Source organism: Sorex araneus, chromosome 6, assembly GCF_027595985.1.
Source record: "Sorex araneus isolate mSorAra2 chromosome 6, mSorAra2.pri, whole genome shotgun sequence".
In the NCBI taxonomy this organism is placed as follows: Eukaryota; Metazoa; Chordata; class Mammalia; order Eulipotyphla; family Soricidae; genus Sorex; species Sorex araneus.
The window spans coordinates 60564153-60584061 of record NC_073307.1 but is presented as its reverse complement, the minus strand read 5'-3'; the positions used below and the strand labels follow the sequence as shown (position 1 = coordinate 60584061).

General features: G+C 42.5%; 1 protein-coding gene across 3 annotated transcripts; it reads left to right on the top strand.

The window, feature by feature from the left end:
* The first annotated feature begins 311 nt into the window (after nucleotides 1–311).
* Nucleotides 312–19404, top strand: MORF4L1 (mortality factor 4 like 1). Of its 3 annotated transcripts, XM_004617618.2 has the most exons (13): nucleotides 312–518; nucleotides 2758–2804; nucleotides 4917–4984; nucleotides 7696–7812; nucleotides 8954–9040; nucleotides 9754–9834; nucleotides 12028–12053; nucleotides 12454–12542; nucleotides 13712–13813; nucleotides 14717–14805; nucleotides 15895–16067; nucleotides 16392–16476; nucleotides 18669–19404. In XM_004617618.2, exons 1-13 carry the CDS (start codon nucleotides 479–481, stop codon nucleotides 18751–18753), a joined length of 1089 nt encoding a protein of 362 aa, XP_004617675.1. In that variant the 5' UTR covers nucleotides 312–478; the 3' UTR covers nucleotides 18754–19404. The 3 variants fall into 3 exon arrangements, with proteins under 3 accessions (XP_004617675.1, XP_004617676.1, XP_054998527.1); XM_004617619.2 differs by lacking the exon at nucleotides 7696–7812 and having other exon boundaries at nucleotides 313–518; XM_055142552.1 differs by lacking the exons at nucleotides 7696–7812; nucleotides 8954–9040 and having other exon boundaries at nucleotides 315–518.
* The last annotated feature ends 505 nt before the right edge of the window (nucleotides 19405–19909 follow it).

Sequence of the window (19909 nt, the reverse complement as noted above, 5' to 3'; positions counted from 1 at the left end):
CTCTGGCCTGCGCCTCAGGCGCCTCGGACCCGCCACGCGATAACTTAAAGCGCGGTGGGCGACAGTCCCCGCCATCTCAATAAGAGCCACACGGGCCTACGGCTACAACCGGAGCGGGCCGGGCAGACAGGGGGGCGTGCAGCCAGATAGTTCTCGCCCCTTCCTGGCTCGGGGCCCCAGCGGTTGGCGCAGAAGCGCGTGCGTGGTGGCGGCGGGCGGCTGCGGGCCGGAGCGCGCGTGCGCGGTGGGGGCGGCGGGCGCGGCGGGGGCCGAGTGCGCGTGCGCGGGGGCGACGGGCGGCCGTTGGCGGGCGCGCAGGCGCAGTCGCGGGCGGTGAGGTCGGCGGCGCTGGCGAATCGCGCCGGGGATGTAGAGCCGGCGGGGCTGACGGCGCGGCTGACGCAGCTCTGGGTGGAGTGGCGAGCAGGGGGCGGTAGTCGGGCGGCGGGAGAAGGAGGCGGCGGCGAATCACTTATAAATGGCGCCCAAGCAGGACCCGAAGCCTAAATTCCAGGAGGGTGAGTCGGCTGAGCGCGGAGGCGGCGAGCGGGCGGCTTTGTGCTACCGGGCGGCGGCGCCCTCGGCGGGCCGCGCTGAGGGGGCGGCGGCGCCGCGAGCCCGCGGCCTCTCGCTGGTGTCGGGCGCCGAGCGCGCGAGGCCGGGCCGCGGGGAAGTTCCGCGGCGGCGCCGCGGCTCGCGAGGCCCCTCAGCCTCTCAGTGGCCGGGCCGCGCCCGCCCGACCCCGGCCGCGCAGCAAGATGGCGCCGCAAGATGGCGCCGCGGCCCTACGAGCGCGTCGGGCCTCAGCCCCTCACGTGACGGCCGAGCGGCGCCCCCAAGCCGCCCTCGAGGCCCCCCGCGCGCCCCCGCGTCTGCGCGGCCCCCGGGGGGCGGCGACGGCGGCGGCGCGCCGTGTGTACGCTTGCGCAACCGGGCGGGAGCGGGTGGAAGACGCAGGGTGAGACCCCCGTGGGCGGAGGACCCGGGGCGCCAGCCCGCTGCGCGGCGTGGACCGTTAGGCCGCCTGGATGGTGTTGCGGCCGTCTGCGCATTCGGCGTTACCTGGGGAAACGCCCCCGGCAGGCAGGCGCGCTCCGTCCCGCAGGGCGTCACACGCAGCCAGTGTAGACGTGCCGGATCCCGTTGATCCGTCGCACACACTCGGCCTGGTCGGCTCCGCACCCGTTCCCGGGCCCCTGTGTGCAGCTTCCCACTCTCAGCCGCCTCTGGAGCTCCGCTCTGCGTGAACGGGGCTTATCAGAACCAGGGCGCGGTGGCCCGTAAGATGGTTGAAGGATGCCAAAGCTGTTGCGCAAATGGCTACTGGTCTCCCACTGAAAACCCACTCTAAGGTTGCCCGGCAGGCTTCCTGTTTTATTAACTAGCCCTTTCCGAGCAGGAATTACTATAGTGGGTAAAATAGGAAAGATTCATGAACTTGGGTGGGAAAATGCTTTGTGAAGTATATTTCAGATGCCAGCGTAGGTTTCCCGCACACTAGGGTTAGTAGGTTCTCATATTCTGGCATTGGGGCTGCTGTACAAAGATGGATTCAGATCGTTTTTGCTTCTCATAAAATAAATTTGCAGCCAAAGCCCTTTAACATTATGGTGATTGTTGGATCAGCTTTATCTTACACACTCAGTTTTTGTAATATCAGGACACATTAAAACGTTTTGCTAACTTGACTGTGGGGTGCCCTCGTTACCCTGTGATTATATAAGGGGCCTCCTTACAGTTGTGCTTGTCGGTGGCAGCCAGTGTGGGTTAGCATTCTCTGGTGCCATGAAGAACCTGGAGTAGATTTCGAGTAATGCAGGTGGTAGAGCTAAGTTTGGACCCAGGCAAAGCATTCCCCCCCACACGCACACTTAGGGGTAGCCCTGGTAGCCCCCTAAGCACGTTGATGTTGAAGCTGTATGCTGAACTTTGTCAGCACCCGCTAAACCAGTTGTTGGAGGAAATGGTCTCTATAATTTAAAATGGCTGCGGAGTAAAATTCAGTGATAACTCTTCTTTAGTACTGACACTGACCAGGGAGGACATTTTAACCAGCTAGCAGCCAAGCTCAGGCCTCCTGAGCTGCATGGTAGCAGAGCATACTTTGCAACCTGCTGTGTGCCACTAGAACCAAATTAATAATGAGACTTGTCCCATTCCTATTCTGGATGGGAAGTCAGTCAGTCCTTTCTCACTGCTTTTAATTCAGCCTTTTTAGAATTCTTTCTTCTGAATGGTTTTGTTTCCAGGCTCCACTTCCAGCTCTGCGTAGGCCCTTTGGCACTGACTCTTTGGAGTAGACAATAGCACAAGAACCTTCCAGCGACAGCTTTGATTTTTGAGGATTGGGGTGGGCATGGGGGTTTGGCCACACAGGGATGCTCGGGTATACTCCTGGCTCTGTGCTGGTGGTGCTCAGGGGACTGTATGGGGATGGGGTTTGGAGATCAAACCCACGTTGACTGCGTACAAGACAAGCACCCTACCCATTTTACTATCTCTCTGCCCCCTCTCCAGGTTTTCTTTTGTGCTGTGGCAGAAGGGGGGCGGGCATGTTCCAGGGATCCAACTGGGTCATCTGCATGCAAGTGTTTGTGAGTACTATTGAGATTGATGTGAAGTGTTGGTTCATACATACTTGCCAACCTGATTTTATGAGAAATGCCACAGTATGAGTGTGATGGTATTCAGATAAATGTCTTTTATATGGAGGTACATTATAACTAATACAGTGATTTTATTTTTTAATTTTTACAGGTGAGCGAGTGCTGTGTTTTCATGGGCCTCTTCTTTATGAAGCAAAGGTAGGAAATGTTTTTCTTTTAAGAGTTCTCTTTTCCAAAGATGTGTAGAGTTTCTCCTCTCTTTCTGACTTTGTTTAGTGGGTTGAGTAAGCATTTCTTACCTTGTAATTTACCTTACTGACCTCCCTGCAGTTGGACAGAGCACTTGAGCAGAATGATAGATTAGCTGTTTGTGGGCACAGATAGATTGCTGTGTATGGTGAAGGATTTGGGAAAGCACTTCCAACTTCTTAAATCTTATATGCAAATGTAGTGTGTGAGTGAGCACCAAGCTATGTTGTTAAAGGTTGCAAACAAGTGGGAATTTAACTTGATCGGTTTATCTGGTACATTGTAAACCCTGTTGGGGTTCCCCTTTCCTCTATATGGTGTGCTCAGGCTTTGAAAACTGATTCTACACTTACCAAGGTAAACAGGTGTTTTAGTATTTTGTTTCTGGTAACTATTTTAGTAGATACTTAAGATGTCACAATTATTTAAGTTGTTAAGGGGGGCCCTGTTTACTGACATACTTGAGGGTAGCAGTTGTATTATTTTTTAATGTACATACTCTAAAGTAGTACATATTATTAAGACAGTGTCTGCCTATATTCTTGGGGAATAGTCTCTTTGGAAATAGTCTTAATGTAATTGTAAAGCACCAGACTGTGATTAATCATTTTCATTTTTTTATACTGTTTTTTGTTTGCTTGTTTCTTTGTTTTGATTTGGCTCTATGGTTAAACTGATGCTGCTTGGGAAGTAGGGGTGCGGACATGTGGTGCTGTGGGCGGAGTCCAGGACTCTTGCATGCAAAGCATGTACTTCAAACTGGCTTTTACATTGTTTTTTTAATACATAGAAATTTTTTTAAATGGCTAAAGTGATATCATAGAGATACCACAAGCACATATGCTAGTATGTTTTATAGTCAGCTGATTATATGTATATTTTTGAATGTTTTTCTATTAAACCATTTTATAGGCTGGAGCAATAATACATAAGGTAGTGCTCTTCCCTTTTGCAGCTGACCCAGGTTCAGTGGTGGCACCATGAGCAACCGCTGGGAGTAATTCCTAGTGCAGAACCCGGAGTAACCCCTGAGCATTGCTCGGTTTGGCCCACTCCCCCAAAAAAATGATTTTAAATTGACTTTTTTTTTTTTGTTTTGGGGCCACACTTGGCTATTTTTAGGCCTTATGTACTCTGTGCTCAGGGATCACTCATTGCTGTCTCGGGAAGACCTTATGGGCTACCAGGAATCGAATTGGGTCAGCCAGATGCAAAGCAAGCACCCTGCCCATTGTACTATCACTCCAACCCCTGATTTGACCTAACAATGCTTTTGTAGTCATTTATACTGCTGGTTGCTGGGGTTTTTTTGTTTTGTTTTGTTTTTGCTTTTTCTTTTTCTTTTTGGGTTACACCCTGTGATGCACAGGGGTTAACTCCTGGCTCTGCATTCAGGAATAACTCCTGGCGGTGCTCGGGAGACTATGTGGGATGCTAGGAATTGAACTGGGTTGGCTACATGTAAGGCAAACACCCTACCTGCTGTGCTATCACTCCAGCCCCTGATTGCTGATATTTTGCAATAAAAAGTAGTGCTTTTCTTAAGCTTAGACTTGTGTAATATGGTTTAAACATTTCTTCAGCTGGTTTTGTTTCTGAAATATACCAGGGCTTTGGACTAGTCTTTTAGAAAATACAAACATGACTGTCATTAGCTGTTCCAGTTTATCTAGCCCAGGGCATCTTAAACTTCATCCAGGAAGCTTTTACTCAACTCTGTGTATATAGGTCTACAAATTTTTTTTTTTTACAACTCAAACTTTGATAATAAACATAAAGATATTTCCAAAATGTATGTGACCCCATGTGGAGTCCAGGCCCAGAGTTTAAGGAGCTAGGCTCCAGCCCGTTGGTCTTGTTGGACTGGCTCCAACTAATTGTGAACAATAAGCAGTTTACAGCTTACTATTTTAGTTTAAATGTTCAATAGTGTTTTAGTCATATTATATTGTTAACTTTGACCACCAAAAAGTAGAAAATATCTTTGAAAGATTGTTTTTTTTTTCTCCTCCCCCTTGCCCCCCCTGATTTTTCTAAGTGAAAATTTCTTTTTTGTTTCAGTGTGTAAAGGTTGCCATAAAGGACAAACAAGTGAAATACTTTATACATTACAGTGGTTGGAATAAAAAGTGAGTATTAGACTTTTACAAGCAATGTTTTGCTTAAAATACACCTAAAATAAAATTAACAGAGGTTGCTTATATCATAATAGATGGGTACAGTTGTGATAGTACTAAAGCGAGGATAAACAAACCATTGTTAATATGATGAAACTACTATTACATATTTAATATAAAGGGATTAGGGTGCAAAAACACTTTAAATCTTTGCAGTACATGCTGTCATTTGTGTCACAGTATAACATCTAATAGGCATTAATGAGCCAACTACTTTTTGTTTGTTTTGATATATTTTAGGAAATGTTTTTTGCCTTAGCACAATCTTAGTGAGATTTAAAGCAGATGTACTCAAGCTAGTTGTATTTTTCTCCCTACAAAAGGATAAGATTGTCTGATTTGGAAATAATGACCAACTTATTTCCTGAACCATGGAAGCATAGTTAAATGTGAACAGAAAGTATTTCATGTGGTTGGTTCACTTTGTTACTTATAGTTTATAAGTCTCTATCTATATAGTTTATAGATAGAGAAATTGAATTACAGTACCTGTTTTTTTTTCTGTGACAAGTAGATTTTTTTGGAATGATATGTTAAACTGTTGGGTTAGAGACTGCGTGTGGTTATACATTAGATACAGATGGAAGTCTTTCCTTTGGACCACAAATACTTGTCATTGACTCATTTTTGGTGTTTTGTAGCTTGTAGCTCTTAACTGATAAGGAATTAAAACATTCATATGAGTGGTGTTTTGTCCTTCAATTCTTTGGGAGGTTTCTGGTAACTTCAAGCCATTATCTGGTCTGACCTGAACTCTGGCCATCTCCCTGGTCTCCCTGGAAACAGTTTGTATAGTTTGTGTCATCTGGATGAATGCGCTGTTTCATGAAGGAAGTTGACCAGGACCTTCTCCTAGCCCCATGACCTTGGTGTTTCATACTGTCTGCTATACAAGTGACCAACTTAATTTTACTTATTTATTTTTACTAAGTACTTTTAGGTAAGAAATACTAGACTGCTAACTCTTTTTACAGTTGTATAATTGTAGAAGAGACAATACAAATTTTGTAGAAGTACCTTTTTTGGTTGTTTTTGGGTTTTAGTGGTAGTTCCAGGGGTCAAAACCAGGGCCTCACACATGTAGGGCATGCATACTATCACTGAGCACGTCTGGCCTATTTCTATTTTAGGTAGTATTAACTTGGACCCCACTGATGGTTGTTAAAAATACTGAGAAATTGGGAGAATCATAGCGGAAACTGCCTTTTAGTTTGGAGAAGTGCTCTGTGATATTAGATAGGATTTGGGTATTCGTGCTAAATTTTCTATTGCTCAGGAAAGCTTATTTCGTTTTTTTGTTTCTCTTTGGATTTGGGGTCATACCTAGCAATGCTTGGGTTGCTCCTGGTGGTACTCGGGAACCATATTGGATGCTGGGAATCAGACCTGGGTTGGACTCGGGCAAGGCAAGGACCTTACCACTTACCTTTACAGTCTGAAAACTTATTTTGTGATTCCTAGTGTATATCATAGCTTTCACTTTCTTATGTTAGAACAGTAGTTTAGTCATTATTAGCCTTATATTTAATGTAATTAATGCTCTGTGAATAAGTTAGGTGGAAAATAATGAGAATGTTAATTTCTCTGTAGGAAATACAATATTTGTGTATATTAATGTTTGGGAAAGTTGTTCACCAGGAAACAAAGCAGGATTCTTGGAATAGTTCTGACAACCCCCTTCCCCTGGGCACTTATAATAAAGACGTTTTTACAGTTTTATTTCTTTGTCATAATTCAGTAACAAACAGTAGACGTGTAGATTTTGCTTTTTCAGCTAATTTTATATTTTTGGAAAAGGAGTTTTAAAATAATACAGGCTTTTAAAATTACTGTCTTTGTAGATCTATTGAGGAATTGTATTGAGATGTGTGTCTTTTTAGTTCATACATAGATAAACTATAAATAATTTTGAAAAGTGACTGTTGATATTTAGAGGAGCCTTAAAAACACCCAGTTTGAAAGTGGAGGTGCTTTAATGCCCAGGAAGTGTGTTGTGGGTTTTTCCAATGCCTTGTAAAGTTGTGCCAGGGATCACTGTGACTGGGGAATTAGTTACAAGCTGCGCTTTTGAAACTTAAGAAATTTTATGGTCTGTATATAAAAATTTTTGAATGCTTAGTGTCAGCTAATTATCCTAGGCATGATGTTCCTCAGAGCAGAAGACATTAGCTTACTTTGGTTCAGTCCAAGAATTTTCGACTTTTAACCTATAGGGGAAATTCTAGTATTATTTGATTAATAGATCAAGTGCTTATTTAGATGCATTTCATATCAGGGGAAAGACTTGACAGGGTTCTCAATTGGAACTTTGTCACAATAATAACTGGCTCACTCCCCTGTAGATGGAATTGAAACATAATTAAACATAAATAGATGCTCATTTTGAAAACGGTTGGTTTTTAAAATGGTTTAAATGATCTTATTTTTAGAAAATCAAACAGCCAAAATCCCAGTTTTCAAATTGGAATTTCCTTAAACTTCTGTAAATACTATACTTTTTTTAAAAGCACAATGGATAATAAGATACCTAAATTTCCAAAAACCTTACTGGAATTTGTTGGCACAAACATTTTTAAATATTCCATTTGTAAATCTTAATAAAACTTAAGCTAAATTCTGCACCTAGTTACTGAGATCACTTTGTACTGTGCTGTCTGTATCAGAAGTGCTGTGAGGCCCAGGCGCTCTGAAAACACTTTGAAGACACGTGAGGATATTGTAGCCCTTTTTCCTGTTCCTGAAGGAGCTCCCTCAGTACACCACCCCCTCCTGACCTCTAGGTAAATGCATGTTTTAAAGTTTTCTCTAGGAAATCATGTTGAGGATTGCTGCTTTTTTTAAAAAAAAATTTTTTTGTTTGGTTTTTTTTTTTTTTTTTAATTTATTATCCTTTTGGCTATCTCATATATGAGGTCAGAGGTGGGAAGTCACTAAAAAAAAGACTGCTTTGAGAATAAAGCTAATTGTGTCACTAAAGGAGCTCCCTCAGCAGGAGAAAAGCATCACTTTGCACAAAAAAGCTAAGCAATCCCTAAAACATGCTTTGTTTTAGTTTCCCCCTTTGGAAAAAGCCTCAGAAATCTTGTTTTGAAGGAGCTTTTTTAAGTGCCAGAATGTCTTAACAACTTTTTGATATTTTTAAAAGTGTTAGTTCCACCTCTAAGTGGTTAGAAAGCCTTCTTCCTGGTTAAGCCTGGTTATTTTTTTTTTGTCTTTGTGTGATTCTTGAGGATGGTGCAGTTTGATAGAACATTAGAATACTTAATAATCAGCTGACTAAATCTGGAAGGTATTGGAGGTAATGTTTTCTGACATTGAGTATTTTGTCATGTCAGACTCTGAAGCCTTCTACATGTATTTTTGTCATTGACGAGTATTCCTAGCCCCATTTACAGGTGATAAGAACTGACAAACTAACTTTGAGTTACAGTTACTGTACAAGTAACGTTACAGATGTCTGTGCTTCTTCAAACCATTTTTTTGGAAGATGTCTTTATTTTGTGAGGATAATTACTTAGGGACTCTTACATATCGTAGTCTTAGGCCTTGTCCTTTTTTCATGGGTATGGGGTGCCGGTGCTGAGGGTTGAACATGGCCTCCTTCATGTGCAGCATGCACTCTTCCACTGAGCTACACTCCCAGCCCCTTAATGCCGTCTTAAAGAATAGTTTGAAAAACCTGCCTTTGGACTCTTGACAATTGAGATTTGGAATGCTGCTTTTGTAAACATGAAATTTCCTTCCTTTGCAGTATAGATTCTCACTTTAGATCAGGCTGGATTTGTAGTGCCAGTTCAAGAAATTATTTCAGAGAAATCCAAAGGCTTGTCTTTTGGATCTCTACAAAATAATTGGAGGGCAGAGTCTGAAGAGTAATAAAGATTTTTTTTTTTAATAAATTTTCACTTTCCTCTTTTTTAGTTGGGATGAATGGGTTCCAGAAAGCAGAGTGCTCAAATATGTAGACACCAATCTGCAGAAACAGCGAGAACTTCAAAAAGCTAATCAGTAAGTTTGTTCTGAGTGTGAGGAGAAATGCCAGCAAGTTGGTGTTTGGAAATGGAATAAAAGCTAGAAGTGTTGGCTGCCTGCCTAAAAAGGGAATTGGAAGCTGTGTGTTGCAGTGACCTGACTGTGGTGTTAGGTCATCAGTTAAACCTTTCCTACATAAACGTTGGATCTCGCCTGTCAGTACTTACTCGCTTAGAGGGAAGTAGAAATCATAATGGGATGTTAGAAATTCCTGGAGTTGAGAACTCAGCTGTTCCCATTTCTTGGGCTTCACGGAAGATGTACTTGATGTTGGAAGAATAAAAATCAAGAAGACGACATTCCTGATAGATACAGTCTTTTGTCTCTGGTGGCACTTCCAGGGATCTTTTAAGGCTCTTGGCTTATAGCATGATTTTCTTGATTTCTAAGCTGTTGTCTTGCAAGATGAGATCAAATAAAATACTGGGAGAGTGGGTTCCAAAGCAAATGGAATTTTCAATTAAGTGAAAATAATCACCTTTTGTTACATTTGATTTTGGTTGATACAGAAGAGCCAAGTCTTAGGCCACGTTTTCATTCTTGATTGTTGGTTTTTGTATCATCTTTGTCTATCTTGTTAGAATTATGTTATAATTTATAAACTTCATAATCTGAATTGAATTTGAGTATGAGTTTCAACATGAAATTTGGAAAAGCTGGTGCCATAATGATCAGAATTATTTCTGAAGGGAGCAGTATGCAGAGGGGAAGATGAGAGGGGCTGCCCCAGGGAAGAAGACATCTGGGCTCCAACAGAAAAACGTCGAAGTGTAAGACCTCTCTTTGTTTTATAGCTAAAATTCAAACAGTTCTTGATTGTTAACACATTAAGATTTAAGATTGGTGATATTTTGGTGCCGTTTATGTACACGTGTTTTTTTTTTTTAATAAGTCTTATTGGATCATCGTGAGATAGTTACAAACTTGCCTGATTATCTTTCAGTCACACAATACTTGAGCACCCATCCTTCCACCAGTGTTCATTTTCCACCACCATTGTTTCCAGTGTCCCACCCCACCCCACCCCACTCCACTCCACTCCACTCGCTGCCTCTGGCAAGTACCTTCCTTCTTTCTCTCTCTCTCTCTCTCTCTCTCTCTAATTTTGGGCATTATGGTTTACAATACAGATACTCAGGCCTTCATGTTCAGTCCTTGGTCTACTTTCAGCACACATCTCCCATCCTGGGCGATCCCTCCAGACATTATTTACTTAGTGGTTCCTTCTCCATCCCAACTGCCTTTTCCCACAACACGTGCGGCTGGTTTCCAATCCATGCATGACCCTCCTGGCCCTTATCTCTACTGTCCTTAAGTGTTAGTCTCATTATGCTACTTTATATTCCACAATTGGGTGCAGTCATTCTACGTCTGTCCCTCTCTGACTAATTTCACTTAGCATGATAATCTCCATGTCTATCCACTTATGTGAATTTCATGAGTTCATTTTTTCTAGTAGCTGCATAGTATTCCATTGTGTAGATGTACCAGTTTCTTTTTTTTTTTTGAAATTTTGAAATTTTTTTTTTATTAGTTTATTTTTAATTAGAGAGTCATCGTGAGGGTACAGTTACAGATCCATACATCTTTGTGCTCATGCTTCCCCCATACAAAGTTCAATAACCCATCCCTTCACCAGTGCCCATTCTCCACCACCAGTAAACCCAACATCCCTCCCCCCATCCCCAGTCCCGTCTCCCCCCACCCCACCCTGCCACTATGGCAGGGAATTCCCTTTTGTTCTCTCTCTCTGATTAGGTGTTGTGGTTTGCAATAAAGGTGTTGAGTGGCCATTGTGTTCAGTCTCTAGTCTGTATTCCGCCCGCCTCACCCTTCCCCCACATGACCTCCAACCACATTTTACTTGTACCAAAGTTTCTTTAACCAGTCATCTGTTCTCGGGCACTTGGGTTTTTTCCAGATTCTGGCTATTGTGAACAGTGCTGTGATAAACATACAAGTGCAGATGTCATGTCTATTGTATTTTTTTGCATCTCTGGGATATATTTCCAGGAGTGGTATTGCTGGGTCATATGGAAGCTCAATTTCTATTTTTTGGAGGAATGACCATATGTTTTCCAAAAAGGCTGGACCAGTTGGCATTCCCATCAACAATGAATGAGAATCCCTTTGTCTCCACATCCCTGCCAGTACTGGTTGTTATTATTGATGTGTGCCAGTTTCTGGGTGTAAGGTGATACCTCATTGTTATTTTGATTAGCAATGTAGAGCTTTTTGGTTTTTTGGTTTTTGGTTTTTGTGGGGTTTTCTTTTTTTTTTTTTTTTTTGCTTTTGGGCCACACCCTGCAGTGCACACGAGTTCCTCCGGGATTTGCACTCAGGAATTACTCCTGGTGGTACTCAGGGGACCATATGGGATGCTGAGACTCGAACCCAGGTCGGCATGTGCAAGGCAAATGCCCTGCCTGCTGTGCTGTCGCTCCAGCCCCTTGAATTTCTTTTTTGAGGAAGTTTCTGTTCATTTCTTCTCCCCATTTTTTGAAGGGGTTAGAGGTTTTTTCTTAAAACGGTCTACCTATCTTGTATATCCTGGGTATCCTGATGGCTAGTGGGTAAATATTTTTTCCCATTCCATGGGCTCTTTCTGTATTTTAGTCACTGTTTCTTTCGAGGTGCAGAAGCTTCTTAGTTTAATGTAGTCCCATTTGTTTATATTTGTTTCCACTTGCTTCACGTGGTATGTTTATGTCAAAAATTATGTGCTTGAAAGCCAGTGTAGGAGTAATAACTGATTAAAAAATTTTTTAAAATTCAAAACTTCAGGACCAGAATAATAAATGTAAAGTATTGCAATATGTTTCAATTAAAAACAATAGCTGAATAAGGATCTGAAGTGAAGCTTTAAAACTCAGGTTTTTTCTCTTTGAACAGTGGGAGGTCTCTCAATATAATTGGTTCCTGAGTTAATTATGTTTATTTGCTTTTTCTTCCCCTCTTTACAGGAAAACAAAAAAGAACAAACAGAAAGGTAAACATTAATGTTATTTAGTTCTTAACTTTTAGGACATATAAGATTCCCTAATAAAATATGAAATTACAAAATTTTAGAGTAATGCTTATTGATGGTCTCATAAGAGTCATAGTATTAGAGTAAATTTCAGAGATCTAGTGTTTGTATGGTCTGTAGTCTTTTTTACTGACCCTGAGAAGGTAATGTTTAGATGAGTGGTATGATGGTAGTGATACCAAGTGTGCTTTATGCTAAATGTTTGGTAGAGCTGTTCATGAAAGGTCTGTTTTGGTAGCAGTATGATTTGTTACCATAGATTGAAATAAAAGGGAGTTACATATTATGAGATACTTTCCTTAAAAGGACTTCCTTTTTTAATAAGTGAAATACCTCCCCTTCGCATCCCCAATTTTGATAGCTCCTGGGAATGGAGATGGAGGCAGTACCAGTGAGACACCTCAGCCTCCTCGGAAGAAAAGAGCTCGAGTAGATCCCACAGTTGAAAATGTGAGTCTTGTTTTGTTTTCTTCTCCCTGTCCCTGTGTGCTGAGGATGGAACCCAGGGCCCCTACTTTTGGGGGAAAGCATATATTTTGTATGCATCCTTTACTTGTAGTTCTAGGTTTGCCTCTATTAGATTCTTCCCACCCCTTCTCCTGTTTCAGCTTACTAAATGTTAGGTAGTTTAGTATTTCTTGTACTAATTTAAATAACCCATAAACACATCACCAGAAGTCTTAAGTTCAGCATATGTGTGTGGGTATATTAGATTCTTAAGTAACAATATTGTTACTATTTGTGTATATGTCCAAATGAAGTGACAGTGGAAATTTGTGAAGCAGAATTGGTGGTGTGTGTAAAAATAGAAATATTCTGTAGGAAAAATAAAAGAAAAAGGAATATTCTGATATTTTAGGCATCTCTGGGCATAATCAAGGATTCATAAGTCAATTCAATTACTTTTTTTTTTTTTTTTTTACATTTTTATTCTATGGAATCACTGTGAAAAAAATACAAAGCTTTCAGGTTTAAGTCTCAGTCATATAATGATTAAACCCCCATCCCTTCACCAGTGCACATGTTCCACCACCAAGAACCCCAATATACACCCCCTCCCACCCACCTCCCACCTAAGTAGCTAATGATCTTCACTTTATTCTCTCTATACTTTTTTTTTTTTTTTTTTGCTTTTTGGGTCACACCCAGCAATGCTCAGGGGTTACTCCTGGCTTTGCACTCAGAAATTACTCCTGGCAGTGCTTGGGGGACCATATGGGATGCCGGGGATTGAACCCGGGTCAGCCGCATGCAAGGCAAACCCCCTACCCGCTGTGCTATCACTCCGGCCCCTATACTTTGAATACATTCGGTATTTCAATAGAGAACTCACTTTTGGTTTTTTCCCTTTTTCTTTTTGGGTCACACCTGGCTCTGCACTCAGGAATTATCCCTGGCAGTGCTCAGGGGACCATATGGGATGCTGAGAATCGAACCCGGGTCGGCTGTGTGCAAGGCAAACGCCCTACACGCTGTGGGCTTAGGGCTTAGGGCTAAGGGCTAACTTAGGGCTAACTTAGGCTAACTTAGGGCTCCAGCCCCAAGTTCTCTTTTTTATATAGAGTTGCTATTTAGCAAAAAGGAGTCGCTATTTAATAACCTTTTTTTTTTCTGTTCAGGAGGAGACTTTCATGAACAGAGTTGAAGTTAAAGTAAAAATTCCTGAAGAACTGAAACCATGGCTGGTTGATGACTGGGACTTAATAACTCGACAGAAGCAGGTAACTTGAAAGCTGCACAAATGTTAATCTACTTGATTCTCTTGCTAGCGTGAAAAATAGTATCAAAGGATAAGGGGTGTATAATATGAAGTGAGGGACAACTGAAGAGTATTTGAATTCATAGGTCGAACAATTTGATCATCAGAACAAATGGCTTGAGAGGCTGAGTGATGTACAAGTGGTTCAGGAAGCGTTGGCACTGTTTGAGGGTTACAGGTGTAGAGTACTCTTAGACACGAGCACTTACACTTCTGATGTGTCTCAGAAATTGAATTGAGGGGCCGGAGCGATAGCACAGCGGGTAGGGCGTTTGCCTTGCATGCGGCCAACCTGGGTTCGATCCCCGGCATCCCATATGGTCCCCCAAGCACTGCCAGGAGTAGTAATTCCTGAGTGCAAAGCCAGGAGTAACCCCTGAGCATTGCTGGGTGTGACCCAAAAAGCAAAAAAAAAAAAAAAAAAAAAAAAAAAAAATTGAATTGATACTAGTCCCTACCTCATAGGACTAATGTGAGGATAAAAAGAGAATTGGTAGAGCTTTCAGATAGGTTCTACCACACAATATCCATGATAATGGATGGTGATGCGATTATCACTGTATCACTGCCATCCCGTTGCTCATCGATTTGCTCGAGCGGGCACCAGTAACATCTTCATTGTGAGACTTCTTGTTACTGTTTTTGGCATATTGAATATGCCATGGGTAGCTTTCCAGGCTCTGCTGTGCGGGCAAGATATGCTCTGTAGCTTGCTGGGCTCTCTAACGGGGCGGAGGGATGTGATAATTCATACATCACTTATTGTGGTACATGTTGTGCAGTGTGGCAGTCATTGTTAACCCTTTGAGCTATCTGCCCAGCCCCAGGAGCATACTGCTATTCAAATATATTTTTGTTTTCATAGCTTTTCTATCTCCCTGCCAAAAAGAATGTGGATTCCATTCTAGAGGATTATGCAAATTATAAGAAATCTCGTGGAAACACAGATAATAAGTAAGTATATATTTTATATATGTGTGTAGGTATCTTTTTAAGTGTACCTAAAGATTTTTTCTTTTATTTTATTTTTTTTTTTTTTTTTTTGCTTTTTGGGTCACACCTGGCGATGCACAAGGGTCACTCCTGGCTCTGCACTCAGGAATTACCCCTGGCGGTGCTCAGGGGACCATATGGGATGCTGGGAATCGAACCCGGGTCGGCCGCGTGCAAGGCAAACGCCCTACCCGCTGTGCTATCACTCCAGCCCAAGATTTTTTCTTTTAGATGTTATTTTGAAATTAGCTGAAACTTCTTACTCTAAACGTTACTACCAAAAAGTAGCAAAATAGGGCTGGAGTGATAGCAAAGCGGGTAGGGCATTTGCCTTGCACGCGGCCAACCTGGGTTCGATTCCCAGCATCCCATATGGTCCCCCAGCACAGCCAGGAGTAACTTCTGTGCATCACTGGGTGGGTGTGACCTGAAAAGCAAAAGAAAAGAAAATAGCGAAATAGAGTTTTGACATGGGGGGCATTAGTTGTCAACTTAAACTTACAGAGCCAAATAGTGTTTCAGGTAAAATTGAGGCTGTTATATTTAAGTATTTATATAGCCATTTAATGTAACAGCCTTAAAAAGGTAAAAGTGATACTTGTCAGAGGGCTAAAGTTTGCTTACTTCTTGGTTAAGTTTTAGAATTGTTATGTTGAGCCCATTTAATTTAATATCTTAAAAAAAGACCTATTCGGGACCTGGAGAGATGAGGTAGGTGAGGCACTTACTTGCCTTGGAGGCGGCTGTAGAGGTTTGAATGCCTGCCACCACAGATTCTCCTCACATACCCCAATGCTTGTTGTCGTTGGCTTAACTTTCAACTTATTCTCTTACCCTTATGTCTGATTTCCATCTCACTTTTGGGGGATGTATTGGGCCATATTCAAATGTTCTAAGGGATTGCTCTTGGCTCTTTGCTCAGGAGTCTGCAATTGGCACTGGGGAGTGAGCTGAGGGATTGAAAAGGGGTCACCACATGCAAGGCAAGTGCCGTGATCTCTGTTCTGTTCTCAGTGCCCTGCTTTGAAAATACACATTCCTATTTTTCAGAGAGTATGCTGTCAACGAAGTTGTGGCAGGGATCAAAGAGTACTTCAATGTGATGCTGGGCACTCAGCTCCTGTACAAGTTTGAGAGACCACAGTATGCTGAGATCCTGGCAGACCACCCTGATGCCCCCATGTCCCAGGTGTATGGGGCACCGCACCTGTTGAGATTGTTCGGTAAGAGGGCATACAGAAAACAACCTTTGTGTACCTTGGACAATTTTAATTTTTCTGTTTGCTAGCAGGGGTGACATAAAAGAAGATTTTAAAACATGGCCCATTCATTTAAACTTGATTGTATTTCTTAAGTGTTCTGAATTAACCCAACTATTTTGTACATGAGAGCCATGTGTTCTGTTATTGAGTTAGATACCTGTCTTGAAATAGAACTTTTATCTGAAATCTGAGAGCAGTCCGTGACCCTTGGCATTTACTATGTAAGTAAAATAGGATTGTACTTACCTTAGATTTAACTTTGACTGACGTCTTCTGTTTAAACAGTAAGAATTGGAGCTATGTTGGCCTATACGCCTCTGGATGAGAAGAGCCTTGCTTTATTACTGAATTACCTTCATGATTTTCTAAAGTAAGTCTTAAGAACATGCTTGAGGCTTGCTCTGTACGCCCGTGTTCTCCCTTCAACATGTATGTTGTTCTTCCCTCTGTGTGTCTACTGGCTTTTTCCACTCTGGAGAAGCCTGCCTTCTCTTTGAACATGTTCTTTGTCTCTTCCTCTCTCCTCACTTCTAAGTAAGTTTCGTTCAGTAAAAATTATCTTGCTTTGCCGGAGTGATAGTAAAGCGGGTAGGACGTTTGCCTTGCATGCCTCCAGTCCAGGTTCGATCATCTGCATCCCATCCTTGGGTCCCCCAAGCACCACCAGGAGTGAAAAAGTAACCCCTGAGCATTGCCAGGTGTGATGCAACGAAAAAACGGGGGAGGGGCTGGATTGATAGTACAGCGGGTAGGGCATTTGCCTTGCATGCGGCCGACCCAGGTTCGATCCCTGGTATTCCATATGGTTCCCCCTAGCACTGCCAGTAGTAATTCCTGAGTGTGGAGCCAGGGGTAACCCCTGAGCATCAATGGGTGTGAGCCAAAAAGCAAAAAAACCCTATTATACTGAAAATTACTCTGTTGATTGAAGCTAGATATCTTTTTTTTTTTTTTTTTTTTTTTTTTTGCTTTTTGGGTCTCACCCGGCAATGCACAGGGGTTACTCCTGGCTCATGCACTCAGGAATCACCCCTGGTGGTGCTCAGGGGACAATATGGGATGCTGGGAATCGAACCCAGGTTGGCCGCATGCAAGGCAAACGCCCTACCCACTGTGCTATCACTCCAGCCCCTGAAGCTAGATATCTTAAGATACGAAACAGGTAAAATGGTGTACAATACTAGTATGGGAGTAGATAGGCTAAAAACAAATATGTAGAAATATTACACATGCTGGGCAAGCCCCTCACTGCTCTACTATCTCTTCAACCCGTCATGCACTTGTAAATGATGAATATAGAGACCTTATATTGAGAAACCAAGAAATGAAGGAGAAATGTAGGATAATTTCGTGATTGTTGTTATGAGAAAGGTCTTTAAGTGGAAAACTGGACTTTGGAAATTCAGTTTGAACAATAGTATGAAGGGGGTTGGAGCAATAGTACAGCGGGCAGGGCAAGTGGCAACCCGGATTTGATCCCTAGCATCCAATATAGTCCCGAATCTGCTAGGAGTGATGGGCACAGAGCCAGGAATAAGCCTAAGAACACTGGGTGTGGGGGGGGGAACCACCACCACAATAGTGTGAAGGACCATTAAAAATACATTCAAGGGGCTGGAGCAGTAGTGCAGTGGGTAGTGCATTTGCCTTGCATGTGGCCAACCCAAGTTTGATTCCCAGTAGCCCATATGGTCCCCCGAGCACTGCCAGGAATAATTGCTGAGAGCAGAGCCAAGAGTAACCCCTGTGCATCTCCAGGTGTGAAAAACAAAACAAAAACAAAAAACAAACCATTCAAGAGTGGCTGAAGAGATAGTGCAGTAGGTAGAGTTCTTTCCTTGCATGTGGCTGACCTGGGTTTGATCCTCATCACCCCATATGGTTCCCAATCTGAAGGCCTTAGTTTCCCCAAAACATTCAGCATTGTGACAGGATTTTAGGGTGATAGGCAAAATGAATAAATCAGAGGAAGAAGACAAAGGACACTGTTTTGGAGCCACACACGACAGTGCTCAGGAATTTGACATTTTGGCTTGTTGCTTTTTCATAATGTACATTTCAAACTTAAAATGTAATTTACTAGTTAACTTCTGAATGTATATTAAAAATAAATTTCAAAAAGTTGAAAAAAGTACAGATGTCATCTTGCGATGACACCTCAAGTTTCTTAAAGAATCCAGAATCTAGGGGCTGGAGTGATAGCACAGCGGGTAGGACGTTTGCCTTGCACGAGGCCGATCTGGGTTCAATTCCTGGCATCTCATATGGTCCCCCAAGCACTGCCAGGAGTAACCCCTGAGCAACGCTGGGTGTGACAAAAGGAAAAAAAAAATCCAGACTCTGAAGCTGATATTCTGAGTGTTCTTTGGTAATTATTTAGACTTCCTTTATGCTGAGTTGTCTGTTATATATCCCTTTTATCGGAGTTGTAATTACATGGTTTTACTGTGAGGTAATTATTTTACTGTGTTTTAAGAAAGTGTTTTATATGGCTCTGTAGTAAGTGAAGAGATTTGGATCCAGATGCTGTTTCCATCTTTGTAATGTGAGCTTTTTCTTTAGGTACTTGGCGAAGAATTCCGCAACTCTGTTTAGTGCCAGCGATTACGAAGTGGCGCCTCCTGAGTACCACCGGAAAGCAGTGTGAGGGCCAGACACTCACGTTGTTTGGATCTCTGTAACACACTTCTGTTCTTAGTCCTCTTGTACACTTGTTGTACTTTGAAAACGTTGATGTATAACAATATTGATGTTTGTTTTCTGTTTGAGTTTAAACTCAGAAAATAAAAGGGGTTACAGCTCCCTTTTTCTCTTTTTTTTTTTTTTTTTAAATTTCAAAGTTGCTACCAGTGTATTCAGTGATGGACGACGCAGAGATACACCCTAGTGTTTCATTGCCTGGTTGACAAAGCTGCTTGTGAATGCTGGTGGTCCTATTCCTTTGACACTACGCACTTTGATATTATGTGTTAATGCTCTGTGACAAATGCTCTGCTAGTGCCAAAGGTTCGATTCAGTGTATATACCTGAACACTTGCGCCCACTTGTGCTCCCCCTTTTTTTTAAACGGTGCTTAACGAGCCCACCCTTTGCAGGTTATCCATGGTGTTCCTTAGGCATCTTCCCCTGGCTCGGATTGTAGAACAGTGGCTTGTTTCATTGTGTTTGTGTTTGTGTCAATGCACGTTTGCCATAGTAGACGCAATGCCTTGTGTAGCTGCAGTTTTCTGGAAAAGTCAATCTTTTAGGAATTGTTTTTCAGATCTTCAATAAATTTTTCTTTAAGTTTCAAAGAGCAGTGCGCTTGTGTCGGTACATTCTATATTGTGTATTGCGTGTTGTCTTTCTTGTATTTTTTACTGTGATTCTTCAGGTGGGGGTGTGGTTTCTTGTTTAGCCTTTAGGGATGAGCTGATGTTTGGCTTCAGTTACCTACTTTTCATCTACAGCAACTTGGGCAATTTGCTTTTAGTTCACTGGTCCATGATGAGCTAAGCACCTACCCCCATTTCCCATTCTCAGACAGCCATCAGTCAATCAATGAGTTGGTGATCAGCTCATTCCTGTCTTTCACCACTAAAGCATTGGAATTAGGGACTGAAACCAGGGCTCAATGATAACAGATGTCAAACATTAATCTCAAGGATTTGGGGTGCTTTTTCTGCAGTTAAGAGTTTGTGGGGGGCCGGAGCGATAGCACAGCGGGTAGGGCGTTTGCCTTGCACGCAGCCAACCCGGGTTCGATCCCCGGCATCCCATATGGTCCCCCAAGCACCGCCAGGAGTAATTCCTGAGTGCAAAGC

Coding starts and splice junctions, on each gene's coding strand:
- MORF4L1 (XM_004617618.2), top strand. CDS start 479: ATGGCGCCCAAGCAGGACCCGAAGCCTAAATTCCAGGAGG. Junction 519..2,757: donor GAAGCCTAAATTCCAGGAGG/GTGAGTCGGCTG, acceptor TAATTTTTACAG/GTGAGCGAGTGCTGTGTTTT. Junction 4,985..7,695: donor TACAGTGGTTGGAATAAAAA/GTGAGTATTAGA, acceptor TGTCTGTATCAG/AAGTGCTGTGAGGCCCAGGC.